Source organism: Branchiostoma lanceolatum, chromosome 3 (assembly GCF_035083965.1).
Source record: "Branchiostoma lanceolatum isolate klBraLanc5 chromosome 3, klBraLanc5.hap2, whole genome shotgun sequence".
NCBI classification, from domain to species: Eukaryota; Metazoa; Chordata; class Leptocardii; order Amphioxiformes; family Branchiostomatidae; genus Branchiostoma; species Branchiostoma lanceolatum.
In genome coordinates, this window is record NC_089724.1 from 64,738 (window position 1) to 85,628 (window position 20,891).

General features: G+C 44.8%; 2 protein-coding genes across 6 annotated transcripts; both read left to right on the plus strand.

Moving 5' to 3' along the window:
* Positions 1 to 537: 537 nt before the first annotated feature.
* Positions 538 to 8,547, plus strand: LOC136429594 (uncharacterized). 2 transcript variants are annotated; one of them, XM_066419430.1, is made up of 9 exons: positions 1,864 to 2,365; positions 2,950 to 3,082; positions 3,301 to 3,379; positions 3,661 to 3,791; positions 4,061 to 4,159; positions 4,295 to 4,453; positions 6,371 to 6,560; positions 6,752 to 6,841; positions 7,156 to 8,547. In XM_066419430.1, exons 1-9 carry the CDS (start codon positions 2,087 to 2,089, stop codon positions 7,535 to 7,537), a joined length of 1,542 nt encoding a protein of 513 aa, XP_066275527.1. In that variant the 5' UTR covers positions 1,864 to 2,086; the 3' UTR covers positions 7,538 to 8,547. The 2 variants fall into 2 exon arrangements, with proteins under 2 accessions (XP_066275528.1, XP_066275527.1); XM_066419431.1 differs by lacking the exon at positions 4,295 to 4,453 and having other exon boundaries at positions 538 to 2,365.
* Positions 8,548 to 12,437: 3,890 nt separating this feature from the next.
* LOC136429596 (uncharacterized) lies at positions 12,438 to 20,498 on the plus strand. Of its 4 annotated transcripts, none has more exons than XR_010754771.1 (7): positions 12,438 to 12,525; positions 14,003 to 14,145; positions 14,620 to 14,736; positions 15,681 to 15,821; positions 17,892 to 18,005; positions 18,187 to 20,104; positions 20,161 to 20,498. XR_010754771.1 is itself a non-coding variant. In XM_066419440.1 (7 exons), the coding sequence occupies exons 1-7, from the start codon at positions 12,453 to 12,455 to the stop codon at positions 19,768 to 19,770; spliced, it is 2,124 nt and encodes a 707-aa protein (XP_066275537.1). In that variant the 5' UTR covers positions 12,438 to 12,452; the 3' UTR covers positions 19,771 to 20,498. The 4 variants fall into 4 exon arrangements, 3 of the variants coding, with proteins under 3 accessions (XP_066275537.1, XP_066275536.1, XP_066275538.1); XM_066419440.1 differs by having other exon boundaries at positions 18,187 to 19,404; positions 19,453 to 20,498; XM_066419439.1 differs by having other exon boundaries at positions 18,187 to 20,498.
* The last annotated feature ends 393 nt before the right edge of the window (positions 20,499 to 20,891 follow it).

Consider the following 20,891-nt stretch of genomic DNA (forward strand, 5'->3'; position numbering starts at 1 on the left):
TTGAGTTAATCGTCAACACAGGTTTCCAGTCTTCCCTGGGATTAAGGTGCAAGAAAAGGTTAACACTTTCACTTTCATATCAATTATTACACAATTATCAAAGGGAAAATAAGCATAAAAGTTGTTGGTAGACAACACTATGAAAGGGTTTTCATTAAAGGCGGGCGGGATGAGCTCACCTCAGAATATTTAAGCAGACGTTCCCTTCTAGATCGATGTTGGGGTGGTACACCATAGTCTCACATTTGACCTTGGGAGGTTCGTGGGGGTAGCCCTGGCCGACCTTGAAGTACAAGTTGTCATGAGTCAAACTGGGATGAACCACTGACAAGTTTAACAGTTCTTAGTCATGATGTTTAAAGATCAACATCTGCAGTCCTGAAAGGACCGAAATATGCTATATGCAGTTAGCATGCTGATGTTGACTCCTACCCTTTATGGTCTGTGTTGTAAGATCTTTAACATCGTCAGTCTTAATTTTGAATTTTGTTGCTGTCACTTACGAATTTCTCCATATCTAAGGAGAACAAATAACATAATATCATTGGTCATCAAAACTTACCTTAAAGCTAAACACAAATCTGCCTCCCTTGTAGAAACCCTGAAAAACAAGAACAATATATAACCATGAACATCATGAGATCTGTAAAACAATGGCAACGACAGGCATGATAACGAGTTTATTTGTTCACGTCAACAGGCATGATAACGAGCTTATCTGTTTACCTCATCAGGCATGATAATGAGCTTGAAGTTGAGGAGGTCGTCGGGGTCGGGAAACTCGGTCTGGCACGTCTTCGGCAGCTGCAGCTCATTTATGTCTGAAACAACGTGTCACATGACCTGTTAATACAGAAAACAGAAACACCGCCGGCAAGTGGGGCAAGTTTGTAGTTGGGCGTTTTGACGTGAAACCAAACCAACTTGCAATCAGCCAATGGAAATGAACAAAAACTGTAAATTGACGATTTGCATGACTGTTATTATTATTGGGTGGGCCGACTACTCAGTCTGGGCTACGCAGCCAAGGGCTGAATTGCAAGGAGCTTAAAATTGGTGGGGATAGATCGCAAGGGTCTGGAGTGGCTGCCAATCGGCTCTATTATAACTCGGGTGACCTCAATACGACAATTGCGCCATGTGCGGCCATAGGACTGTTGCGTAGGTTTTTAACCACTCACCCCTATTTTTTTTTTTGATAAGTGCGGCGGTTTCTTTAACATGTTCAAGGGCTCTCATCAAACACGGGACCTCCATTTAATGTCCTACCCGAGGGTTAACGTCCTACCCGAGGGACGTCCCTAACCTAGGCTAGGTACTATACTCATTTGCACCTGAGCGAAGTGAGAAAGGTTGTGTTAAGTGCCTTTCCCAAGGGCACAAAATTGGCTCGGGACATGTATGTGGTTTCGAACCCAGGACCAGTTCTGGGCGGAACACCCTACCAATTGCGCCATACAATGCCACATGATAAAAAATATATCAACCAACTGGATAAATTCTCAAACAAAGTCAGACATTTCTTATAGCATCCACCGTCTTCTATTAGTGTCTGAAAATTTGGTTTGCTTTCAAAAACAGGATGTTTAGCTGTGTCCTATTTTTTTAAAATTGAATGTCCAGGACACCTTTCTGAAACAGGCAAATCAGATGTAATTTTTGTAAACAAATTTTATGATCTGCTAAAAAATGCTGGCATCGGCGTTAAATTCTACGTTGTTACTAAAGTTTGGTGTATGTTAATAACATGATACCAGTGCTATCCCTGACACATTGTTGGGTTTTTGTATTTTCCAGCTAGACTAAATTTAGCATATTCATGCACCCCCCCCCCCCACCGGAAACTATTGTATATTGTTATGTATGGCATTAAAAATGACGTCTTCACCTCCATTCTTCAGTTACGTCGCAGCAGTTAGGTTGTTTGCTTCCAATTGAAACTAAACAAAGCCTGATGTGTTAAGCCTTCTCTACTTTTAATATGAAAACAAGAGTTATGGTTAGAGATCCATAATGAATTCCTGAAAACGTTTCTGTAAGTTTTTCTGGGCCAGCAGTTTGCTTGACGGCGGTCCCACCTTTGGTTATGCGGAGTTGTGCTGCCGACGCTCTCTTGGTCCCCGTTTTCTGTCCCCCGACCTCTCCGTCTTTCTTCTGTTGTTTAAGGGAAAACAGCTTGATCATTTTGTCAAAAGTTCAGTCCTATTTTCGCCCCTCGATGAGGATTTTTCTCTGCCGACTTCCAAAATTTTCCACCAGTGACGAACGGAAGCCGCGCTGCACTCTGGGATACAGGAAGTCAAAGGTCAGCTGGATTCTTCGGCGGAATTTTCGGACCAGAAAAACAAAGATCGACACAAAAATGGTAAGTTTTTTAAATAATAATGAGTTTGTAGGTCAATAATCCGCACGGTTGTCTTATTGATGTATATTTGTCAGTATGTGCAGGATTTGTTCCTAGATTTGTGTTAATACCAGGCCTTGGTAATAGTCACTGGGAAGCAAGAAGAGTCCGTAGGACACAAACGTCCGTGTGTCATAAATTGTGGTGTTTGCGGTGTGGGCTTAAGTGTTTGATGTCCTATCTACCTGAGGAATGATAATGTCTTTAAAACCTTTTTCCATCATGTTCAGGTAGTTGTTTATTATAACACTGGTCAGTAACTACAGCAGTGGCTTAACCTCTGCTTGGAGAGTAGCTCCTTGCTTGTTGTTGTTGTTGTTGTCTCTGTTACACCGCTGTCTTGTCGGTCTATGGTAATTAGCTCCAAATGGGCTGTACAAGATGGGGTGTCATTCTAAAAGTCTGCATTACCTGAAAGTCCTGGTACCAAATCACCATGCATCGTGTTTTCATTCATTCATTCAGGAAGATTTGATAACATTTTGTGACCTATATGAAAATGAAATGCTGACATCTTTTTGTTTTGTTGTTTCTGTTTCCTGCAGCTGCACAAACGCCAGCAGGTTTTATCGGAGAGCGAGAGTAACTGGGACAGCAGCGATGAGGAAAAGTCGTCTGTTATCGAGACTCCACGTACGACAGACGCTCCCAAAGACATGTTAAACTCAAAAACTGCAGGTGCAATGTGCAACCACTTGTCTCCTTACGATAAAACATCTTTTTTTGGCATTTTAACATACCTATAAACCATTAGAACTATGGTATGGATGCTTCACGTAAACAGAATCATTGTGAATTGTGGTATGATATATTGTTGCTTTTGAAATGCACAATAAGTAGAACAGCTCTGTATGAAAACAATGCTGACTTTCTACTTTGGCATTTTCCTTCCAAAGGTGAGCCAGCAAAAAGTTCTCAACCCAAACCCAGTCCCCGACCGGACAAACAGGCTGCTCTGGGCAAGAATTCAGCCAGGTAAGTTACACCTGGTGAGCACTCTCACACCTGCATATGTCTTCAGGAGGTGAGTAGATGTCACACCTGTGGCTCCACCTGCTGATAACATAACCTGGGAGGGCTGTGGCTCCACCAGATGAGTAGATGTCACACCTGTGGCTCCACCTGCTGACTACTTTACCTGTGGCTCCACCAGGTGAGCGCTCCTATGGCTCAATCAGGTAAATGTACTCATCTCATTTTCCAGCCAATCCTACTTTATATCCAGCAAAATTTCATTCGAAAACTTCTGTTTTCAGCCAAACGGGAATGAAGTCAGGAATCAGCGTCTTCAGTGACAGGAGTCGTCGGCATGACAACGATGGTGAGAGGCGGGTCAAGCCAGGAAGGGACCAACCACCATATGACTTCAAGGGGGTTGTCACACCAGGTAGGGACCAACCGCCATATGACTTTAGGAGGGGGGGGACTGTCACACCAGGTGGGGACCAACCTCCGTATGACTTTAGAGGGTTTTCACAACAGATATCTTAAAAGGTAGTTGCCCGACCACAAGCAAGGCTTGCATAAGGCTCCTTAATTTCCATAATGACAATGATGAGTACAAATGTATTTTTTCTATGCCTGATGAAACTGACATTTACAATGTTCACCATAATAATGATGATAATGAACTTGACCTCTGACCTGTTCTGACAGATACGCCATCTCCAGGCAGACAGCCTCCTGGGAAGGGGAGGAAAGGTCACTCCTACGACCCTGACACTGACCTTCAACCCAACAGCAGTAAAAATGCTGGTAAGAGTTCAAAGGGCATCAGTCCCAACCTCGGGTGCTGGAATGACCCCATATCTACGAAAGATGTTTGCTTGTTTGTTTGTTTGTAGTGCTGGGATGATGCTATAGCTAAGAGAGATGTTTGTTTGTTTGTAGTGCTGGGATCCTGGGATGACTCGGATGCAGAAGAAGAAACGATGGCTGCCATTCGAGCAAACATCGCCAAGGACACAGCAAAGTCTGCTCCGGCAGATACCAAGTCATCCGCGGGGTCCAACAAAAATAATGACAGCAGCCAGAGGAAGGACAAGAAAGGTGGGAAAGGCTGGATATGATAGTGAAATGGGGGGGGGGGGCAGGCTGAACATGGACAGGACCATTGTGGAATGCACGGGAGGCGCCTGAACGTGGACATGTCCATGATGAAACAGGGGGAGGGGGTAAATGCTAATTGTGGGCAGAACCATTATGAAATGGGGTAGGGGCTGAACAAGGGGTGTTAGGAAGATGATTTAAGAAAATGTGTTTCTGACAGGTAAGAAGGAAGATGATGTAAGAAGCTTTATGTCATACCTGGGCCTGATACGGGTGTTCCGGACCGTGTGATAACTATCCGGATCACATAGGGTTCGGGAGTGTTATCACACAGGCTTCCATGGAATGTTTCGAATGCATTTCGAGCGCACCGGTTGCGCCGCCGTCGGAAATTCGAATACCAGATTCGGAGGTTAGAATCAAAGTTGTTACAGTTTCTTGTTCGAGGACACAAAACTCCCTCAACTTCTAGCGCATTCCGCATTGAAATGTGTATTTTCTAGGGTGGGTATGACATAAATAAAATACAACACGTTGTATTCCGCATCACCCTCGGTCCCAGCCCTCCCGCGGGTCGGGCTGGTACCTTGGGTGATACGGAATACCCCGTGTTGTATTCTATATGTTTTTCTGACAGGTAAGAAGGAAGATGATGTAAGAAGCTGTTTTTCTGACAGGTAAGAAGGAAAATGATGTAAGAAGCTGTTTTTCTGACAGGTAAGAAGGAAGATGATGTAAGAAGCTGTTTTTCTGACAGGTAAGAAGGAAGATTATGTAAGAAGCTGTTTTTCTGACAGGTAAGAAGGAAAATGATGTAAGAAGCTGTTTTTCTGACAGGTAAGAAGGAAGATGATGTAAGAAGATGTGTTTCTGACAGGTAAGAAGGAAGATGATGTAAGAAGCTGTTTTTCTGACAGGTAAGAAGGAAGATGATGTAAGAAGCTGTTTTTCTGACAGGTAAGAAGGAAGATGATGTAAGAGGCTGTTTTTCTGACAGGTAAGAAGGAAGATGATGTAAGAAGCTGTTTTTCTGACAGGTAAGAAGGAAGATGATGTAAGAAGCTGTTTTTCTGACAGGTAAGAAGGAAGATGATGTAAGAAGCTGTTTTTCTGACAGGTAAGAAGGAAGATGATGTAAGAAGAGGTGTTTCTAATTGGCAAGAAGGAAGAAGATGTAAGAAGATGTTTTTCTGACAGGTAAGAAGGAAGGTGATGTAAGAAGCTGTTTTTCTAATAGGTTAGAAGGAAGATGATGAAAGAAGCTGTTTTTCTGACAGGTAAGAAGGAAGATGATGTAAGAAGCTGTTTTTCTGACAGGTAAGAAGGAAGATGATGTAAGAAGAGGTGTTTCTAATAGGTAAGAAGGAAGAAGATGTAAGAAGCTGTTTTTCTGACAGGTAAGAAGGAAGATGATGTAAGAAGCTGTTTTTCTGACAGGTAAGAAGGAAGATGATGTAAGAAGCTGTTTTTCTGACAGGTAAGAAGGAAGATGATGTAAGAAGCTGTTTTTCTGACAGGTAAGAAGGAAGATGATGTAAGAAGCTGTTTTTCTGACAGGTAAGAAGGAAGATGATGTAAGAAGCTGTGTTTCTGACAGGTAAGAAGGAAGATGATGTAAGAAGAGGTGTTTCTAATAGGTAAGAAGGAAGAAGATGTAAGAAGCTGTTTTTCTGACAGGTAAGAAGGAAGATGATGTAAGAAGCTGTTTTTCTGAAAGGTAAGAAAGAAGATGATGTAAGAAGCTGTTTTTCTGACAGGTAAGAAGGAAGATGAAGTAAGAAGCTGTTTTTCTGACAGGTAAGAAGGAAGGTGATGTAAGAAGAGGTGTTTCTAATAGGTAAGAAGGAAGAAGATGTAAGAAGCTGTTTTTCTGACAGGTAAGAAGGAAGAAGATGTAAGAAGCTGTGTTTCTGACAGGTAAGAAGGAGGATGCTGGGATGTGGCCAGGCGGGTCCAGTGGGAGGAGGAAGGAGCAGGAAAACTTGTCGATCTCCACCCGACAGTTGGTGCCTGAAGCAGGGGATTCTGGGAGTGAGACTGCAGAACCTTATGGCCCCGGGACTGAGAGCTCTCCACAGTACAGCCCTGGGAACGAGAGCAACAGCAGGTCAGTCCTTCAGACTTGTCTGGGGTCACAGGTCATGGGCGTGGCTTCTGTCTGTGGTTGCCATGGGGATGTTTCATGTGTGTAAATATTGTCAGGGTTGCCATGGTGATGTTCCATATGTGTAGATTTTGTCTGTGTTTGCCACGGTGATGTTCTACCTGTGTCAATGTTTACATCGACCTCCCCTGCAGGTCTGTGTACCCGTTCCACCAGGGCGCCGTCAACTACCTGTACGCTACGGAGCGCTCCGCACACGCCGTCATGCCTGCCATCGCCGACAAGTACGTATGTTTGTTTGTGTGTGTGTGTCCGCACACGCCGTCATGCCTGCCATTGCTGACAAGTACATGTACGTATGTTTGTTTGTGTGTGTGTGTGAGTGTGTGTGTGTGTGTGTGTGTGTGTGTGTGTTTCCCTGTAAGCTCAGGAGTTCTCTGTCATGCCAAGAGCTGTTTGGGTTTGTTAGTGAGTTTGTGTGTTTGGGTTTGTTAGTGAGTTTGTGTTTTTGGGTTTGTTAGTGAGTTTGTGTGTTTGGGTTAGTGAGTTTGTGTGTTTGGGTTTGTTAGTGAGTTAGTGAGTGTGTTTGTTCCTGCAGGTCGGAGGTTATGGTGCGGCGCGGCGTACAGGAGTTGTTCGGAGTCATGCGGCTTCTCGTGGACGTGTTCGTGATCCTGGCGGTGGAACTCGCACGCTTCGTGTTCCGCCAGGTCGTGCAGAACCTGCTGATTGGCCTGCTGGTTGTCATGGGCGACCACTTCGTCAAGCCTCTGGTGGCCGCCCTGTTCAACAGCTTCCTGCAGCCGGTCCTGATGCTGCTCTGGAACATCGCCACGGCAACCAGAACGGTGTTCGGCCCCGTCATCGGCATCCTGCGGGGCGTGGCCCTGCAGTTCGCCGTGGTGTTACGGGCGTTCCGATTGGTCGAGCTGAACTGGAGGGCAGACAGTCGAGAACACCCGCCACTGGAGGACGTTTAACGACTGGTCGATGTCTGTGTTAAAACTCGTAGAGTTAAAAACTGATAAATGTCGGCGCCTAATTCCACAGAAAAAAGAATTTTTGATTAGGACAAGATAGTATTGTACATTTTGTATGTTTTAAAGATATAGACAGGGTAGTGTTTTTTTACAGTAAGACAGAATTCTATGTATTTCCATGTTGTTGTTGAAAGACAGGCTGTCTGTAACCTGACATGCCAACCACTTTTTGTTTTGTAAGACACTACAAAATGAATGTTAAAGGCACCCAGAGCATTTTATGAGGCTTAAAAACTGGAAATATTCTAGATGCTGTAATCTTTATGAAATTGACATTTGATGCCACTGTTATCCACATTTGCGTGCAGATTTCTTATCAAAAGTGCTCAAAAGCGGCACAAAAATAAGCTACATGGTGATATTTTAGTTTCACGCGCCTAGTGTAAATAGGCAGATACCATAGAACGTAGAAATGCAAAATTAAAACATAAAGATGCAAATATCTAACGGACATGCAGTCACTCTCTCATTGGTCGAACCGCTAATTGCGATGGACAGTCTATTTGAGCTTGGATTTTCGATCATTTCTCCCCCACACAACGATATCGTATCTTGGTTCCTTTAATGTCGATGTGTAATGGTATTCTTGAAACTTATTATGTGTTTGAATGACTAGAAATTTGAGTTTTTTTATTGAAGCTTCAAGCCTCATAGAATGCTCTGTATGCCTTTAAGCCCACTTCAGCATTTGCCAAGTAGGGGAAGATACAAGAGGGAAATTTAGTGTTCTCAGGGAAAGACTGTCAGAAAATGTCTTTTAGGTATACCAGTGATGAACCTTGTTTGTTTGTTATAGATTGGTGAAGTGCACCTGTCCAGCTTTCCTCACTTCTCAAATTCCAGTCAACTGCAGTGTGTTAGATACAGACTGCCGTCCGTGCAACTCTCACGTGCAATTTATATTGATAATTGTTATATTGTATTGAAATAAACACATGTTGCAAAGATTAGTCACTTCTGTATGTATGTATGACCTTCATATCTCTTTGATGTCATCTTGAAATGGCAGATCCTGTTGAAGGTCACATCTTTTGCGACTGACCTATGATGAAGGTTTCTCACTGATTACGCAAATAAGGTTCTCCTCTGCATGTAGAATATCAGTACATGATATCGGCCCTCTGCATGTAGAATATCAGTTCATGATATTGGCCCTCTGCATGTAGAATATCAGTTCATGATATCGGCCCTCTGCATGTAGAATATAAGTTCATGATATCGGCCCTCTGCATGTAGAATATCAGTTCATGATATAGGCCCTCTGCATGTAGAATATCAGTACATGATATCGGCCCTCTGCATGTAGAATATCAGTTCATGATATTGGCCCTCTGCATGTAGAATATCAGTTCATGATATCGGCCCTCTGCATGTAGAATATCAGTTCATGATATCGACCCTCTGCATGTAGAATATCAGTTCATGATATCGGCACTCTGCATGTAGAATATCAGTTCATGATACAGGCCCTCTGCATGTAGAATATCAGTACATGATATCGGCCCTCTGCATGTAGAATATCAGTTCATGATATTGGCCCTCTGCATGTAGAATATCAGTACATGATATCGACCCTCTGCATGTAGAATATCAGTTCATGATATCGGCCCTCTGCATGTAGAATATCAGTTCATGATATCGGCCCTCTGCATGTAGAATATCAGTTCATGATATCGGCCCTCTGCATGTAGAATATCAGTTCATGATATCGGCCCTCTGCATGTAGAATATCAGTTCATGATATCGGCCCTCTGCATGTAGAATATCAGTTCATGATATCGGCCCTCTGCATGTAGAATATCAGTTCATGATATAGGCCCTCTGCATGTAGAATATCAGTACATGATATCGGCCCTCTGCATGTAGAATATCAGTTCATGATATCGGCCCTCTGCATGTAGAATATCAGTTCATGATATCGGCCCTCTGCATGTAGAATATAAGTACATGATATCGGCCCTGCATTTGTTTCAAGCTAAAACCTATGCACTACTAGTCAGCTACCTATCGACCATTCAAACATCATGACCCTAGCATGTCCAGAAATATCGAAACCAGTCCTGCTACGGGTACCATGAAAAGCTGCCTTTGGGCCCATCCTCTTCATATTGCCAAACCTTACAAATATACTAAACAAGATAAATATCTATCCACAGCTGCTCAAGTTATGCTGTTTACAGACAGAAAAACAAACACAATTCAAGTTATGCTGTTTTAATACAGACAGAAAAACAAACACACAGCCCCCAAAACATAACCTTGAGTTCCACGACCTCATAGCTTTGCCAAATGATATCAAATGACCTTTGAGAGTGAAAAAATGTCTTCGTTTGCTTAAATCATATCAGCTGATCATCTTCTCTGCATGCCCAAATGACGCAAGTTGTATGAAGGTCTTATCTTGGCAAGAAGGCTATTTTTAAGTTTGCACTTCCTCAATAAATATATAAATGAGACCTTGGTTTGCACAATTTATGTCTGATAATGTTCACCTTTACTTACCTTCCAAATGCTGTAGGTATGAAATTCTCATCATTCACCACTAAAGAATTCTATCATTTTCCCTTTGATTAGGCAAATGAGAACTTCATTTGCATAATTGTTATCTATCGACATCATACTCTTTGTTTTATTCATCCTACAAAGAAGGTACAGTTCCCAGCCTATGGAAACAGGCAGTGGTCGTTCCTGTCCCCAAGTCCCAACCAGCCAACCTCGAATAGTTGAGACCTATATCCTTGACGTCACAGTTTGCCAAGATAGCTGAGTTTTTCGTGACTAAATTGATACATAACATCACGTTCGACCAGAGACAGTTTGGCAGTCTGAAAGGGCGATCGACTGTCCACGCTCTTGTTAACCTGGTAGACAAGCTCTTCAAGGAAGCTGAAACCCCATCAACTATCAGCACAGTTGTAGCCACGGACTTCTCCAAGGCCTTCGATAGGGTCCACCATAACACTGTTGTTGATAAGCTTCTGACTAAGGGCTTAAGACCAGAGTTGGTGCCGTGGGTGTGTAGTTTCATCTCCGATAGGAGACAGCGTGTGCGCTACCACCAGTCCCTCTCCAACTGGGAAACTTGTCGTGTGGAGTAGCCCATGGGTCTCTCCTTGGCCCCATTCTATTTTCAGCCGATCAGTGGTTCTCATCGACGATGCTGCACGTGGTCGTGGCACTACCCATCCTGTCTGGAAATATGTCGATGACATGAACTTGCTGGAGACAAGAACACTTCGCGAGCTTCCCACCCTGCAGAATGCCCTTGATGACCTTCACCTGTGGACGCAGAGGATCTACATGCTGGAAAATGCCTGACCATGCACGTGACTTTCGCCAGAAATCCGCCTCCCCACCCCCTCTCCGAATTGCCGGTACTGAGCTGGCAGTCGTCCCGAGCCTCAAAGTTCTTGGTCTGCACATTCAGAGCGACCTCCACTGGGACAGACAGGTGAACAACATGGTAGCGAAAGCGGGCAGAAAACCCTTTTTTCTCAAACGGCTGAAAAAGTTCAACCTGCCTCCAGGGGACTTGGTAGCGATCTGTATTGCCAATATTGGAGTACGCCGTCCCCGACTGGAACTCCGGCCTGGCCAAGCGCCAGTCTGACCATGTGACTAGAACGGTTGCAGGAAAGGGTGTGTCGAACCATCATGGGCGACTACTGGCACCGGTTATCAACATGCACTTGAACACCTTGGACTTTCAACTCTCGCCACCAGACGTGAACAATTGTGCCTGAAGTTCGCTTGATCCCTGATGGACTCTGAGTTCAGGGACTGGCTGCCACCACCTAGGGCTCCGATCACTGGCAGAGTAACTAGGAACAATCACAAACTGAACTGTCCGAAAGTCAAAACTAACCGGTATCTGAACTCTTCTATACCCTACATGGCCCGTATTATCAACCAGTATGGGCAGTGACCTGTTTTTCTGTTTGATACGCTGTTCTTAACTATTGTCTGTCTTACCTATTTCAATATGTCAGATTTAAGGTTAAACGTACGATATCTGACGATATTGCGCCGCCTATCGTAAATGGTTTTTATGATAGTATATTGGTTGTTAATTCAGTGGCAACACTGCGACAACCAATAAAGTTATCTTGTATCTTGTTTTCATTTACAAATGTCACATTTTTGAGGGTCCTATCATGAAATGTAGTGGATGTATAAACTTTCCTCAGTAACTATGAAAATTATATCCTAATTTGTTCAATTAAGTCGAACATAAGTCGGCGAAAGTCAAGTTGTTCAATTAGCTTATAATAAAGTTCTGTTGCCCCTCCAGTTAAAAAAAACAGCTACGGGGCCCAAACCTACACCACTTACCCTCAGCTCCAAGAGCTATATTGTATCTACCACTCAAAAGTCATGACTACGTAGTATATCATTTCCAAAACACGAGATATCAAAACCGGATGTTCCGCCGTTAGGAGGTCCATTATCGAACTTAACCGTTGTTTTCCTGACCCCTAACAAATATCGTTAGGATCTTATGCTGTCCACAGACAGAGTGAGACCAAGGGGGTTAAATTTAACATCATCTCTAAGAAGATCTATGGCAACTCAGGTTTAACAACACCCAAAACAAGACATCCTCGGTGTTATCAACACCCAAAACAACAGGGAAAAGAGGCCCTGCTTAATCTTCATTCAGAGGCAAAATAGAGGCCACTGATTAAAACAAGTATGCTTAGTATATAACATGTGGAAAATATTTCAGCACTCTTAATTTTGTGTGCAGATTTACGTGTAATAGACAGGTGTCGCTGCTACACCACTGCTGGTATCTGACGTCATGTTCGATCGGTAATGTTCGTGATGATGACGTCACGCCGGCTTATCTTCGGCAATGTTCGGGACTCTGACCCCGTCGGTGACCCCGTGTCGTTGGAAGAAGGAATCCGAGCAGGAAGAGACGAGCGGTAAGTTTTTTTTTACCATTTTTGCGGCAAGATAAAGTCGGAACCTTTGCATTTTCGACGCTAACATGCAGATGGGGAGTTAGAGGAGAGAATCTGACCTACATAAACAAACAGCTGATTATGAAACTAAAAGTTTCCCTACTCGCCGGAAGTGACGCCGCCCCCCACCCCCTTCAACGTTCCCAAACATGATTTTACAGAAAGAAACGTTCGAAACTACGCTTCCATTCTAAACCTTTGGGCTGCGCATCTCAAGCCACAGTTCACGAAATAACGCGATTTGATTTTATCTACATAATTGAAAAAGCCTTGTCGAAAGTGTCCCCGTTCATTTACTCTTTGTTGCCGTAACTTACCAAATTATAAGGAGGTTCACTATTCTTATTTGGTACAAGTCGCTTTACCTGTGTGCTGAAGCGAACAAGATTCGACAACAACTATAGATAGTATAAATTTGTTACCACAGTAATATTCAACTTCAACTTATTGGGCCCCCAGATAACCCCGCAAGGGGCAAAGTAGGGGGGGAGGAGGTCCCGGGCTAAGGCGGGCAGGCCTCCAGCCTGGCGCGGAAAGACTCAACGGTGGGAGTCGTAACAACCGCGCCAGGCAGGGCGTTCCACTCTGGTATGGTGCGAGGGAAAAAGAATATTTAAATGAGTCTGTTTTAGCGTAAGCCGTTGATTGTTTGGAATATTTGCTGTAACAAGGTACAGCCCCCTCTGTAGCTAGCCTCTACCAGGCTCCACAGGTCGCTGGGAAAATAGTAGAAACTAGAGTTAACTATTTGTGCTACATATACTTCAGGTTTGCTATGTTAGTTTAGCGATTACTGGGTCTTTTTATAAATATGAATTGTTATTGATTTTTGTTTGAGTTGAATGTGTGATAGTTGTGTGCCGATTTGTTAAAAATAGAGAGAACGCTAGCGACCCCAAAAAACACCCCTCCCAATGAAATGGTATGGCTAGCCTGCGATGTCACAGAATCAAGATGGCGTCCACCGCACATGCCAACGGATCCAACAAAGGTTCTGCTACGCAAACTTGTAATTGGCCAAATAGAGTGAATAGTATGCTAAGGGTAGTCGGCTACGGAGAGAAGGTCAATAGGCGACCCACGGAGCCTACATGCGCGGACACAGCTCCAAGAAGGATTACTTGTACAAAGGAACTAGCTCAGCGCTGAAGATCATTAAGGTCATAAATCAACCAGCGCCCAGTGGGGTTCGGCCGGGCGTGTGTCTGGGACAAAGGTCAAAAGGGGGGTGACAGCAAAACGATTTTCTTTATTAAGATGCTTGCATTCTCGGTATTTTCTTCCGAGAGTATAAAAGAAACCTTTTTTCATTGTTCCAGCCCCCTCTGTAGCTACAATCCTACCAGCCCCTTTTGTGATCCTACCAGCCTCCTCTTGTGAGTTTGTTTGTTTGTATGTATGCCCACAGCAGATTGTTTATATGTTTGTTTACCCACAGCCGACACCATGACGCTGACGATTGACCAGATTCTGTTGGAGACGAAGAAGCTCGTGGACCGACTCCACGACCACGACACAGCAGCGGACGGCCTGATTGGTCAGGCACAGGTCCTCAACAAGCGCATCGACGCCATGAAACAGGTATGCAGTTTCACCTGCAAAAGGTGTGCAGTTTCACCTGAAACAGGTGTGCAGTTTCACCTGAAACAGGCGTGCAGTTTCACCTGAAACAGGTGTGCAGTTTCACCTGAAACAGGTGTGCAGTTTCACCTGAAACAGGTGTGCAGTTTCACCTGAAACAGGTGTGCAGTTTCACCTGAAACAGTTTCAGGCATATGAAGAGATGTACACTGCAGTACCAGGAGCATTAGTTAATGATTAACTTGAAGGGGATTAGTTAATGAGTTAATGATTAGCCTGCAGTTCCAGAGTAAGTTAATAAGTTAATGATCGCCGTTTCATCCGTGCAGTACCAGAGTAAGTAAATGATTAGCCTTGAGTTCCAGAGTTAGTTAATGAGTTAATGATGAGAGTACCAGAGTAAGTTAATAAGTTAATGATTAGAGTTCCAGAGTAAGTTAATGAGCTAATGATTGGCCTGTTTCACCCCTGCAGTACCAGGAGGACATGAATGAGTTGAACGAAGTCGCCCGACACAAGCCACGATCGACGCTCATCCTGGGCATCCAGCAGGAGAACAGGCAGATCAGGGAACTGCAGCAGGAGAACAAGGTAAACAAACAAACAAACAAACAAACCACACAGGAGAACAGGCAGATCAGAGAACTGCAGCAGGAGAACAAGGTAAACAAACAAACAAACAAACAAACCACACAGGAGAACAGGCAGATCAGAGAACTGCAGCAGGAGAACAAGGTAACAAACAAACAAACAAACCGCACAGGAGAACAGGCAGATCAGGGAACTGCAGCAGGAGAACAAGGTAACAAACAAACAAACAAACCACACAGGAGAACAGGCAGATCAGGGAACTGCAGCAGGAGAACAAGGTAACAAACAAACAAACAAACCACACAGGAGAACAGGCAGATCAGAGAACTGCAGCAGGAGAACAAGGTAACAAACAAACAAACCACACAGGAGAACAGGCAGATCAGGGAACTGCAGCAGGAGAACAAGGTAACAAACAAACAAACAAACCGCACAGGAGAACAGGCAGATCAGGGAACTGCAGCAGGAGAACAAGGTAACAAACAAACAAACAAACAAACAAACCACACAGGAGAACAGGCAGATCAGGGAACTGCAGCAGGAGAACAAGGTAACAAACAAACAAACAAACAAACCACACAGGAGAACAGGCAGATCAGGGAACTGCAGCAGGAGAACAAGGTAACAAACAAACAAACAAACCACACAGGAGAACAGGCAGATCAGAGAACTGCAGCAGGAGAACAAGGTAACAAACAAACAAACAAACCGCACAGGAGAACAGGCAGATCAGGGAACTGCAGCAGGAGAACAAGGTAACAAACAAACAAACAAACAAACAAACCACACAGGAGAACAGGCAGATCAGGGAACTGCAGCAGGAGAACAAGGTAACAAACAAACAAGCAACTGAAGTGAACAAACATACGTACATGTGTGTAAGGCAGATAATGCTCCCTGTATGTATGACTAGGAGGGTGCTGATGTTCCGCTTGTTCCCGCAGGAGCTGCGGGTCTCCCTACAGGAGCACCAGGCGGCCCTGGAGCTGATCATGAGCAAATATCGAGAGCAGGTTTTAAAACTGGTCGTGGCAAATCGACTTGACAAACCCTGGACAAGGCTTCAGTTGGCTGCAACACCGCAGGTTAGTTCTTGTTAACAAACACAGCAGCACAGGTGAAATCTTGTAAACAAACATGACACCACTAGTAAGTTTTATATAAAGTCATGAGACAAAGACTCCGCATGTTGGTTGTGGCAAACAGGCACCGCACGTACACCTCAGGTGTAGCAAACAGGCACCACACACCTCAGATGTAGCAAACAGGCACCACACACGACAGATGTAGCAAACAGGCACCACACACCACAGATGTAGCAAACAGGCACCACACACCTCAGATGTAGCAAACAGGCACCACACACCTCAGATGTACAGCTGCATGCAAAATTATTCAACCCCCCTTGCATTTTGGACATTTTGGCAAATTGTGGAACTTTACAGCTGCATAATATTACTAAATCATATAAGTGATGAACAGATATGTTATTACAGTCTGATACCACAGCAAAAGTTAAGATTTTTTTCATAGTCCATCCAAAATAGCAACTTTCACACAAATAGTATGTTGCAAAATTATTCAACCCCCTATGAGGGGTTGTCTTTAGTACTTAGTGCAGCACCCCTATTTATCTAAAAGCTGAATTCACTTGATGTAGACGTGAACGATAGCTTGTCACAAGCTTCTGGCAGTGCTCTTTGGGAATTTCAGCTTATTTCTCGTAGGTAATGGTCTCCAGCTCAGCAATTTTCCGAGGTTTACGTACCGCAACTGCTGTCTTCAGATCCAACCAAAAATTCTCAACTGGGTTTAAGTCTGGAGACTGTTATGGGTACTCAAGAACCTTCCAGGTTCTTTTTCTGACCAAACATATGTGGATGTCTATGTGTGCTTGGGGTTATTGTCTTGCTGGAATGTCCAATGGCGCCCCAGCTTCAACTTTCTAACGGAATTGGTAACTTTCCTGGCCAGAATATCCTAGTACTGGTTTTATTTCATGATGCCTTCAACACGGTGGATATTCCCAGTGCCATTAGAAGCAAAACACCCCCAAAGAATCTCAGACCCATCACCATGCTTCACGGTAGGCAGGGTGTACCTCTCTGCGTATGCGTAGTCTTTCCTGTGCCAAACATACCTCTGACACGAAGGACCAAAGAGGACAAGTTTTTTTGTTTCGTCAGTCCATATAACAGTGTCCAAAAACTACTGTGGCATTAGTAGGTTGTTTTGAGCATACTGGAGGCAACTTTTCCTGGGGCATGGCTTCAGCAATGGTGTGGGTCTTGGGGTTCTGGCCTTGAGCCCTTCAGAATGAGGTGTGCAGCGCACTGTTTCCACTGAAACAACAGTTTCTCCTTCAGCCAAATTGTTTTTCAGGACTTTTACAGTAATCATATGGTTCTTGTCCACCTGTCTTCTAAGAAATATCACTGTGGCTGCTGAAATTTTGGCAAAGAATGTCGCCAGGTCCGTTAAGGAGTTGAAGCTGGGGCGTCATTGGACATTCCAGCAAGACAATAACCCCAAGCACACATCGACATCCACATGTTTGGTCAGAAAAAGAACCTGGAAGGTTCTTGAGTACCCATAACAGTCTCCAGACTTAAAATCGGTTCGGAATTTTAGGTTGGATCTATTGAAAGCTGTTGCCGTACGTAAACCTCAGAAAATTGCTAGCCGGAGACCATTGCCCACGAGAAATGGGCCGAAATTCCCAAAGAGCACTGCCAAAAGCTTGTGACAAGCTATCGTTCACGTCTACATCAGGTGAATTCAGCTTTTAGATAAATAGGGGTGCTGCACTAAGTACTAAAGACAACCCCTCATAGGGGGTTGAATAATTTTGCAACATACTATTTGTGTGAAAGTTGCTATTTTGGATGGACTATGAAAAAAATCTTAACTTTTGCTGTGGTATCAGACTGTAATAACATATCTGTTCATCACTTATATGATTTAGTAATATCATGCAGTTGTAAAGTTCCTCAATTTGCCAAAATGTCCAAAAAGCAAGGGGGGTTGAATAATTTTGCATGTAGCTGTAGCAAACAGGCACCACACACCACAGATGTAGCAAACAGGCAGCACAGGTGATTTGGTGACTTGTTGTTTTACAGGTGATTTGGTGACTTGTTGTTTTGCTGTTTCAGGAGGTCCAGACCAAGATCGAGAAGATCTGTGAGATGGCGGCGGTCATGGCCAAGGCGGTTGCCGTGGATGACGAGTATGTTGCTAAGGAGCAGGAGAGAGTGGCTCAGCTGGAGGTGGGAAATTTACAATCTATTTACAACAAAACCACCAAAGCTGCTAAAGTAACTGTATGTAAAACACTCATCTAAGTTTCCAACTGTCTTCATGACATCAGGCAGGCAGCTCCCATCATGCCTTGTGCTGCTCCCATCATGCCTTGTGCTGCTCCCATCATGCCTTGTGTTTCTCTTGCAGGTGGAGAACAGGGGTCTGAGGGAACTTCTGGAGATCAGCACAAAGCTCAAGGTCACACAATCGGGGGAAGGTCGCAGGGAGGAGAAGCCCCCTCCACCGTACGTCCCCAGGCAGATGTCACTTGTTGGAGACAAGGTGCTGACCGCACCTGCTATACCTGACAGCACAGGCCAACCACTGAGGCCAATAGCACCTGCTGTACCTGACAGGACAGCCCAACCACTGGGGCAGACAGCACCTGCTGTACCTGACAGCACAGCTCAACCACAGGGGCAGACAGCACCTGCTGTACCTGACAGGACAGTCCAACCACTGGGGCAGACAGCACCTGCTGTACCTGACAGCACAGCCCAACCACTGGGGCAGACAGCACCTGCTGTACCTGACAGCACAGCCCAACAACTGGGGCAGACAGCACCTGCTGTACCTGACAGCACAGCCCAGCCACAGGGGCAGACAGCACCTGCTGTACCTGACAGGACAGCCCAACCACTGGGGCAGACAGCACCTGCTGTACCTGACAGCACAGCCCAACAACTGGGGCAGACAGCACCTGCTGTACCTGACAGCACAGCCCAATCACAGGGGCAGACATCACCTGCTGTACCTGACAGGACAGCCCAACCACTGGGGCAGACAGCACCTGCTGTACCTGACAGCACAGCCCAACCACTGGGGCAGACAGCACCTGCTGTACCTGACAGGACAGCCCAACCACTGGGGCAGACAGCACCTGCTGTACCTGACAGCACAGCCCAGCCACAGGGGCAGACAGCACCTGCTGTACCTGACAGCACAGCCCAACCACTGGGGCAGACAGCACCTGCTGTACCTGACAGGACAGCCCAACCACTGGGGCAGACAGCACCTGCTTTACCTGACAGGACAGCCCAATCACTGGGGCCACAACACTGTGAGGGGCCACCTTGCACAGGGGGGCCAGCTGGGCCAGAGCGGCCACCGGGCAGGGATGGGCCACTGGACACATCAGAACCAAGTCAGGTGGTGGAGGTAACATGTGATGAGCCCAGAAGCGAGAGGGCGGCTGGTTCACAGGAAGGGTCTGGCGTTAAGGAGCAGACGAGTCCACCTGTAGTTGACACCCAGGAACTGGGGAAACATGAGGGGCAAACAGGTGCAGAAGAAACACGACATGCTTCAAGACTTCAGGTGCAGGAAACTGTTGCAGAAGGAGGACAAGACACGGCACTTCCTCAGGTGCAAGAAAGAGGTGCAGAAGTAGGGCAAGACACGGCACTTCCTCAGGTGCAAGAAAGAGGTGCAGAAACAAGCCATAAACCTGCACATATCAGGGTGCCACTGGAGGCAGAACTGACTTGGCTGTCAGAGGACGAGAGTGAGACCGACATTTTAGAAAGTGAGACTGACACTGTAGAAAGTGAACCTGATGTAGAAAGTGAACCTGGTGTAGAAAGTGAACCTGGTGTAGAAAGTGAACCTGGTGTAGAAAGTGAACCTGATGTAGAAAGTGAAAGTGGCATTGTAGAAAACAAAAGTGATGTTGTAGAGAGTGATTCCAAATGTACAGAGTCAGAACTGCAGGTGTCAGAGAGAAACACGTGACTGAGATAGACACGTTATATCTCAGCTTTTCTGGGGAAGGCGGGAAAGTTTTGTGCTAAACTCCATAACTCAGGTGAAGGGAAAGGTTGTAAATTTTTGTGTTTAACTCCGTGTCTGGAGAAGGGAAAGGTGGGAAAGTTAAAGTTTGTGTTAAACTGGGTGTCTGGGGATGGGAAAATCAGTATAGTGTTGAATGTGTTTTAACTCCATGTAGAATAGAATGATTAGATGAAATTGGTTATTCTATAGCCAACACAAGGGCATGTGAATCCTGGTGAAGTAAACATTCTTACATACAGTGTACAGGCACACTGTATATATACAGTGTGTACAGGCATACTGTATATATACAGTGTGTACAGGCACACTGTATATATACAGTATGTATAGGCACACTGTATATATACACTGTATTATAGTCTGTACAGGCACACTGCATACTTGTATATAGTTGTATATACCTGCCTGTTCTTTAGTTCCACCATTGACCCAGCAATGGTATTACATGTACAGATAAGCTTACATTTATCACATGGTATGTTGCCATTGGTCAGGCAACTAGTTATACTGCAAGGCTATTGGTAAGATTAAGACAGTTGTTAACAGCAGGGCTTTTGGTAAGGCTAAGGCAGAGCCACTGACTGAGTAAACCAAAGCTACGCAAATTCCATTTAGCATGTATCGAATTCCAAAAGATTTTGTAAATGTTAAATAAAGACTGAAATAAATCGTTGAGTGCAGTGTGTTTCTGTGTCGAATAAAGACAGAGATAAAAAGTTGACTTCGGTGTGTCTCTGTGGAACATTTCACTGCAACTCCTATGTGACCTCTCACCTTTGGAAGCCTGTCCCAGAATGCAGTGTTGGCCTTGCAGGAACAAACCACTTGATTTCCTCCTGCGCGGCCAACATGTGTCGGACAACATGGAGCCAACATGTGTCGGACAACATGGAGCCAACATGTGTCGGACAACATGGAGCCAACATGGGAGCCCCTGCGTCTAAGTAAGCTGCATCAGATCAGTACTTATTATCTGCCTTTTTAATCTTCAAAACATCTGGGTAGCCCCTTCAACAATGGGTTGGCAGAAATACCTGTCCAGTCCGGCAGGGGGAAAAACC